At 53.0% G+C, this 7,949-nt stretch overlaps 1 protein-coding gene across 1 annotated transcript in view; it reads left to right on the top strand.

Moving 5' to 3' along the window:
* Positions 1–5,289, top strand: part of RHBDD2 (rhomboid domain containing 2) — a 6,082-nt gene extending 793 nt beyond the window's left edge. The window contains exons 3-4 of the mRNA XM_009287449.2: positions 470–620; positions 2,826–5,289. Coding sequence (XP_009285724.1) covers positions 470–620; positions 2,826–3,258 — 584 coding nt within the window. The 3' untranslated portion in view covers positions 3,259–5,289. The remainder of the gene's footprint in view (positions 1–469; positions 621–2,825) is intronic.
* The last annotated feature ends 2,660 nt before the right edge of the window (positions 5,290–7,949 follow it).

The following is a 7,949-nucleotide window of genomic DNA, read 5'->3' as shown; positions in this document are numbered from 1 at the left end:
TGTGCCCCCTCCCAGCTTCTTGTGCACCTCCAGCCTGCTCAGTTGGTAGAGCACGGGGAGCTGAAAAGTCCTTGACTAGTGTAAGCACGACTTAGCAACAACTAAAACATTGGTGTGTTGTCAACGTTATTCTCATCCTAAATCCAAAACACAGCACTGTACCGGCTACTAGGAAGGAAAGTAACTCTGTCCCAGCTGAAACCAGGACAGACTCTCACTGGCTTTGCCGGTCCTCATCACACCCACATCTGCATTTGTTTTTCACCTCGTGCTTCCACTTCCCCTGCGGCTTTAGTGCACGCAGAGAACATGGAGCTGAGAAGGGCGATGGTCTGTGAAGATGGCGCTGGGTAGAACTGGGAGAATTCTCCAGGGAAAGTGGTTTGTGGCCTGAGGGGGATTGCGTGTGGCTGTGTTAGAAATGAGCGTGTTTCGTCTGCAGTCCTCCTTAACATGCTGCTGTCTTCAGATGGTCTCGGCTACTGTTTCTGCTTGGATTTTCCGGAGTCGGTGGGCTCTAAGCTGGACCGGGTGTTCCCTTTCAGCCTGCTAAGGAGGATACCAGGGCTGAAATATATCCCAGGGTCCTTAGCGGAGAGAAGAGCCTTTGAAAGCAGCAAGTAAGTACAGGAGTTCCTGCAAAAGATCTTATGATATAGGGGAATTTGGAGGCATAAATGGAGGCATTAAATCGCCTTTAAAAGCTGTATTGTGCTTGTCGTGTTCATATCCTGGGTGTTAAGGGGAACATACTGACCCACTGATGTTGCACTGGTGACATTACTGTAACTAATATGCTATCACACATTAACTCAACCAGGTCTTTCAGTGAAAGCTAAATTGGGGTGAAAGACCTCTCATTTGCTGCAAGGGCAGTGTGTACAGATGCGAAGGTATTGCAGCTCAGCTAACATGAAGGCTAAATCGTGCGGTTCTGCCCTAACATCAGGACTTCTGGCATTTGTTCCTGGCTGTATTGCTCCCTGGGGCGTGATCTTTATCTTTCTTTGCCCCACCTTGCCTCCCAGGAATGCTGTGAAGGGAGTCGTGTCCAAATCTCTGTAGGAGCAGAGCATTATAACTTCAAGATGTCACTTACGAAGTTCGATGTAGACCTTTCAATGCATGTTTTCAGTGTCAAGGCAAGATTGCTTTACTGAAAAGAAACCTTGGGGCCTGTGGCTGATGTTCAGGAATGGTTTTAAATTCGTGTATATTACAAGCCACGAGAACTCACTTGTATTCTAAAAAGCTTGGAAATCTAGGTCAAATTTTTCCCTGTTCTAAGATGTCATTTCAGTTTCACAGAGGAAGGATGGCTTTCTGCTCAGGGTTAAGTTCTATGTATTGTTTAAGCCATCAGCTCACTGTAAAGCATTCTTTGAAGGGGAGGCATTCCCAGGTATTTGCATCTGCCCTCACCCATGGGGAAACCATAAAAGAAACCCTCGCCTGCAGCAGGAATGTACCCCAGATCGATTAGGGCACTCAAACGTGCCAGTGCTTGCAGGGGAGGCCAGGCAGATCCAGCAGCATTTGTGTGTTTACTCTCTTCCTTCTGTGCAAGTGTTGCTTTTGGGAGGAGGGCCTGTCTTGCTGGGTGCTGAGCCTGTGTCTGCATCAGTCTAATGCATCTGCTAATAACTGTTGTGCACAGCGTCTCGGCTCTGTGTCTAAACCTGCTTTCTTTAGGTGAGATGACATAAATAGACTGTTCTGGCTCAGAGGTATTTACATAAACATTTGACTATCAAGCAGGGCGTGGGAAGGTGTTTCTAGGATGTTTCCTTTTCTGCAGCTAAATTTGCATGTCTCCGTGTCTTAGACACAAGTTCTATATGTGCTTCTGGGGCTTAATTTTTATTATTTTGATTCTTATTCCCAAGTAAAAGCTCTTGATGGTTTGGGTTTTGATTTTTTTTTTTTTTTTTAATTTTCGTAAGACTTCAGGCATCAACTTGCCACCAGACAGGAGACATTTCTAGGAGGTCCAGGCTTTGATATCACGTTTGTGTCCACAAATAAAACAAAACAAAAATCAAACAAAAACCAAAAACAAACCCACACCCCACATTTAAAAAAAAAAAAATGCAGGCCCGAAACCCCCAGCGTGAGCCAGTCGCTTGTTCTTGCTGGGAATCTGGCGGTCACGGTCTTCGTGAATATTGTCTTGATTCTCAGCACTCATCTTAGTGTTGTGCGTGGGCTGAGCAGTACTCCTGAAGTCCCAGAGGCTTTGGCTTCTAAGCAGATTGCCTCTCTCTTGATACGTTTCGGCGGGATGAGTCATGCCTTCTGTTGGCAAGGGCTGTTTCTAGACCTTGCTTCTGAATGATTAATTTTATTTGTAACTCTCTCCTCCTTCCCTTTTTGCTCTATACCCTGGGCTCTTACTCACACCAAAGGCCTTTATGGCTTCTTGATAAATAACACTTGGCAGCTGTGACTTCTCCTGATTAATAACTTAGCAGATGTGTCATTCAGCGGAAGGCAGGGAGGATGCGTACGGAGGTCTTAAAGCACGTCGCAGTTTGGCTTGTGTATTCCCTGCAGAGAGACTCGGGGCCAAGAACCGCACTCTTTCGGGGGGTGTGGAATTGGTGTGGGTTGGGAGTGGGCACATCTGTCCTGGGAGGCCAGTAAACCTATTTTTATTCAACTGCTGCTTATAACAAGAGCTTCTCTTGTAGTGAATCTCTTTGATGGATTGCAGTGACCTTTCTGAGCATTGGTCAGGAGGAAATCTACCCCCGGGGCACTTGCAGTGCTAATTAGGCACTGCCAGTTCTGAACACAGTGTAACCTTCTGTTTTCTTCCTGCCCAGGGTTAAGCCTGCACCAGGCGCCTACCCCACCCAAATCTACTACTGCTCTTCGCCTCCGGCTCTTCCCGCTTTCCAGATGCAGCAACCTGACGCTCAGAGTCAGGGGTTTCAACACAGCTGTGCGCCGGGATGCGGCCATGCTCTGGGACTCGAGGGATCTCAGCATGGCCATGCTGCAGGACACAGCCTCCCTTCTTCCCCCCAGCAAGCCAGAGGTGCCTTCAGAGAGTCTTACGTGCAGGCCCACGCTGGAGCCTCGCCTGGACAGTGCTGCCAGCTGGGCAAGTTCTCTCCCCCGCAGCGCGTGTGCCCAACTGATCCACGGACACCCGCAGGCGTGGGCCCCCTGGCTGGGGTTCAGCAAGCATCAGGGTATCCAGCAGCCACAGCGGCTCCTGTTTCTGCTGAATTTTCGAGAGTCCAGGTGTACTGATCCTCCAGAAAGCAGCAGGACTCTCATACCGTGGCAGGACCATTGTGTGATGCTCACGCGGCAGCGTGTTGCTGGCATCTTTGCTGGATCTGGGGTGACTAGTGCAATGGGTTGGTAGCTCCACTGTAGCCCATTCCCCTGCTCCCTGGCACAGGCTATTTTAATTATAGTTCCTTTATAAATTTTTTTTTTTTTTTTTTTTACTTTTTGATATCGCTGGGGGATGGGGACTGTATCACCTCTGTGCGCTTCTCATCCTTTTGGAGTCTTTTTTTCATTGCTGTATTTAGCAGCTGCCTTTTTCCACGCTGGCGCTAGAGTTACAGTGCATCAGCTCCCCAACTCAAGCTAGGAACCTAATTGTCAAAACACTGGACTAATCTGGGCTTTAACCGGGCTGCAGCAATAAGGACGTGTCCCATCTGCACTGAGGCTTTTAGCCTCTGAGCTTGTTTACAGGTGTGACGTAGCTAGGACCCAAAAGAAGCTGAAATCATGAAAGCCTTAGTTTATAATATTTGAGTGGAGGAGGACAGATGTCTGTTCTAGAAGTCACTTCTCCGCTAAGAGTGTGCCTTGAAGGGGGCTTGTTAAACCAGGGCTGGGGCAAGAGGACAGAATACAGAACACCCTTTTCTGCCCCCCAAAACACAGCTCTAAAACGCTGAAGGTCCTTCTTAGCTGCAGCCTGTGCATGCATCGACACGTTGCCTTCCTTATCTGATAGCACTGCACTAGCTCGGCCTGTGTTGCCAGCGCTTGTTGATACGGCAACCTCAGATGCGTGCAAAGGAGTGGAAGGCCCTTTAATAAGGGATTTTGGCCACTTGTGGAGCAAACGTATATAAACCCAAGGAGCTGGGTGGGACCTTAACGGTGGGACCTTAACAGTGGGTTAGAAGAACTAACTGGAGTGTAGGTATTCCATTGGGGGTGTTCACACTGCTCAGCTTTAGATGTCTCACCCACCAACATTGCCACAATCTCTCTCTGTTTTCTTCAGGGCTGGTGGAAAGGCGTGTGGGAGAGGGGAGTTTTCAGCAAGGGATTCAGAGCAGGATGCAGTGTTTGGTGCCTGTGGCAGTAACGAAGGAGTTTGGTTGAGTTGGTGGGACTTGAGCTTTATTTCCAGCTGTGTAGCTGCTTTACTGTGCCATGCCCGGGAGGAATCTGCTGTCTCTGTGTCTGTAAATCAGCCAGGATCTCAACTATTGCCCTTGACTCTTCGCTTAGAGTTTTGTGGTGCTCCAAAAAAAAAAAAAGTGCTACATGAAGCGCGAAGTGCCATTCCTGCTCTTGGAGATGTTCTTGCAGTGCCTAACCTGTCCCCCAGAAACCGCGGTAGCCTCGGGGCTCTTCCATGCTATCAGTGAGCCGGGGTCATGGGCGGCATTGGCAGCTGCATGCTCCAAAGCACGTACGTGCCTCTTTCTTTTTTTTCCCCTCTTCCGTGTCTGAAGGAGCCCCGTGTTGCCCTACAGCCGCTCGCTTCTCCGGCAGCCCTTCTGGGATGACTGCCGCAGTTACGTGTGGCCTCGCAGGGCCTTGCTTTGGGGGAAGGCCAAAGCGAATGCTGGGGACTTAGACCTCAGATGCACGTTAGTAAGAAGCTCTGCTCGCAAAGGTGGGCACCCCTGGGCAGGGGCTTTCTGCAGGAGGATGCAGCAATTTGGGAACCAGCCTGGAGTTGGTGGCCAGCTCCGTCTCATCCCTGATTGTTTCACCCCTCCATGGGATCACAAATGGACTTGACTTCATGGTCCTGTTTTTCCTGCTGACAGCAATTGCTTTGTTACATGATTAGTGTGGAGCAAGAACAGGATAAGGTGCTTGTCTGGAACCGGGAAAGAAATGCTGGAGGTAACACCGAAATGTTGATGCTCCACTCTCATCAGTGCCTTGATTTTCCTCCTTGCGAGATCCTTGCCTGTAAACCTCGGAATTTTATCACTGTTTTTTCCAGAAACGTGCAGAAGGGTGATGAGGACTGGTAGCAATCGCAAATGTTGCGTACCTCCAATTTGTAAGCTTGAAACGCAATCTGAAAGACAAACTACTACATCTGCGGGTTTGCTTTCAAGTGGGGGGCCTGGAGCGTGCCGCTCCGGGTGGTGGGCCGGGTGCGATGGGGGCTGCGGGGCAGGCTGCGGGCGTCTGATGGGTGCTAGCTGCGGGGCAGGCTGGTGGCGAAGGACGCGCACTGGGGACGAGCAGTACTGCACATCGGAAAACGCTCGTGGGGCTGGAAACCGGTTATTTTTCCTTTCCGACTCTTACCAGTTGATCTGGTAAGAGATTCGCTCTCCCTGCAGAGCCGTCAAAGGGATGGCGTGTTTCCAGTGAGTAGTTTCAGGGTTTTACAGTGGTAAAGGAAGCCCTGGCCTAGGAGAGTCACCGTTAGCGTCGCTGCCGGCAGCGAGAACAGCCCCAAGCCCGGCTGGTGTGGGGAACAGGCAGCAAACCTCCTTCCAGGAGGTGAGGTGGGCCCCTGGCAGTGGGGGGACGTGCCCGCGCGCGAGGGAGCAGGTACCAGCCAGTACCTTTTCCATGCTGGGACGAGGCAACTGCCAGAGCCTTCCGGGTGAGCCCTGGGGATGGGACGTAGCGGGATGGGCACAAAACCACAGTTCGGGGTCGTTTCCTTCTGCTCCCAGCTCTTTCGTGAGCTTCCTGGTGACCTTGGCAGATCACTTGGTCTCTCTGATCTCTACGGCTTCCACCATGTCCCCAGGGCTGTTCCGAGTCCAGCTGCACGACTGCCACGGCACCTGCCTGTCCCTTGCAGCCTGCTGTGCCTGTGTTCAGTGGCCTTCAGACGGACGTTTGCAATGATTTTTTTTTTTTCCCTAGTGAAGTCTGTTCCCTGCCTTTCCTGAGGGCAGCCGTTTCGCACTGAAATGCTGTCGTATAAATGGGCTGAGGACCTTCTGCTTCTCCAGCAGCGGGGTCCAAGCAAGTCCCAGGCCCCCAGGGCTGGTAGCAAACTCGTGACTCCTCGCCCAGGGAAGGGAAATCGCTGGGAGAGAGGGAAGGGGTCGGGATGAGACATTTGCAAACGTGTCTGAAAGCGGAAAGGAAGAATTAAATTTGCAAGAGAGGGAGGTAAAAATCATCGTTGGGCTTTTTGGCGTTTGCCTAACTAAGCTCACGGCAACGTTACTGATCGCGCGTTGCAGTACCAGGTCATTTCCTTGCTCGCCCAGGGAAGGGAAATCGCTGGGAGAGAGGGAAGGGGTCGGGATGAGACATTTGCAAACGTGTCTGAAAGCGGAAAGGAAGAATTAAATTTGCAAGAGAGGGAGGTAAAAATCATCGTTGGGCTTTTTGGCGTTTGCCTAACTAAGCTCACGGCAACGTTACTGATCGCGCGTTGCAGTACCAGGTCATTTCCTTGGAGGGGAGACAGAGAATTAAAGTTCCTAAAGCGGGGGAGGGTGGGGAAAAAAAAAAAAAAAATAAAAAAAAGCGGGGGGTGGGAGGGAGGGAGGAAGGGAAAAAGACAATAAACCCCCCCACCCCTGTTCAGGCTGGGATGGCTGCCCCTGGGGAACATGCTGGCCCTGAAGGTTTGCTACTTTGTGCCTCCGGTGCGTTCCCCGTAAAACTGCCACTTCTTTCCATGTCAGGATTGCATCTGCCCTGCGGGCAGGGTGCGCGGGGAGTCCAGAAAGCCCCTTGGGTTGCCCCCCCTGTCCTCAGGCGGTCACTGCAGAGCGGCAAGAGTCTGGGGACAAGTGCCGGAAGTGCCGGGAGCCGAGCCGGCCGGTCCTGTTCGGGGCAGTTGTCCTGCCGCGCTAAGGAATGCTCTGGGAGAGCCCAGCTGCACGCGCCGTGGCGCAAGAGAACAGGAGTCGGCGGCACGTGAGGAAAGCAGAACCGACTCGGACCTACATCGCCACCCCGGCTGGGAGCAAGCGGGGTCCTGCAGCGTGGGGAGGCCTGGCAGGAGACGCCGATGTCAAAAGAAAAACCGGTCTGCGTTTCTTTGCTTTCCTGTTGCTCATCTGTTTGTGGCAAAGCGCACGCGTGCGGGCAAGTTAATCCTGCACCGGGGGCCAGGTTAGCTGTGCCAGGGCACCGCCAAACACCGCCGCCGTGGCTGTCCCACTGGGTTCCGGCTTGCTTGCCGGCACCATGGAGGCTCTGTGGCCAAAAGTTCAGCCCCAGCCCGTGCTGGGGATGGAGGAGAGCCAGAGAGGTGTGAGCTCACACACGCCCCGGGGCGGGTGGGAGAAATGCATGTGGAGGCAGAGCACCAACCGAACGGGTCCCTGCGGGCTGGCCGGGCTGGGCTTCCTCGTCCACCCGGGGGGGGTTTGGGCTGGGTGCGATGAGAGTCCAGCTCCTTCCCCGCCGGGAACAGAACGGGATGGGCTGTGCCGTAATGCCTGTCCCCGCTCCGGGCACCCGACGGGCTGGGGATGACCCCAAACCATGGACCAGCTCTGTCCTGCAGTCCCCTCGGGGCCGGTGCAGGCGCATCCCAGCCGCTGCGATCTTTAACCCGCAGCCGTTCACCCCGCGGGGGACGGTCATGGACCAGAGTCACCCCGGGGAGCTTCCACGGGGTCGATCCCAGAGCTGCTGTGGGCGGCAGTGGTGCCCGGGTGGCCCCGCAACCCCGAGCCCTCTGCTTGGATGCCGTCATGAAAGGGGGTGTCCCTGCAGCCCTGGGCATCGCTGCCCCCGAG

Source organism: Aptenodytes forsteri, unplaced genomic scaffold (genome assembly GCF_000699145.1).
Source record: "Aptenodytes forsteri isolate BGI_AS27 unplaced genomic scaffold, ASM69914v1 Scaffold188, whole genome shotgun sequence".
Lineage (NCBI taxonomy): Eukaryota > Metazoa > Chordata > Aves > Sphenisciformes > Spheniscidae > Aptenodytes > Aptenodytes forsteri.
The sequence above is the reverse complement of the archived record's forward strand: the minus strand, read 5'-3'. Positions and strand labels throughout refer to the sequence as shown.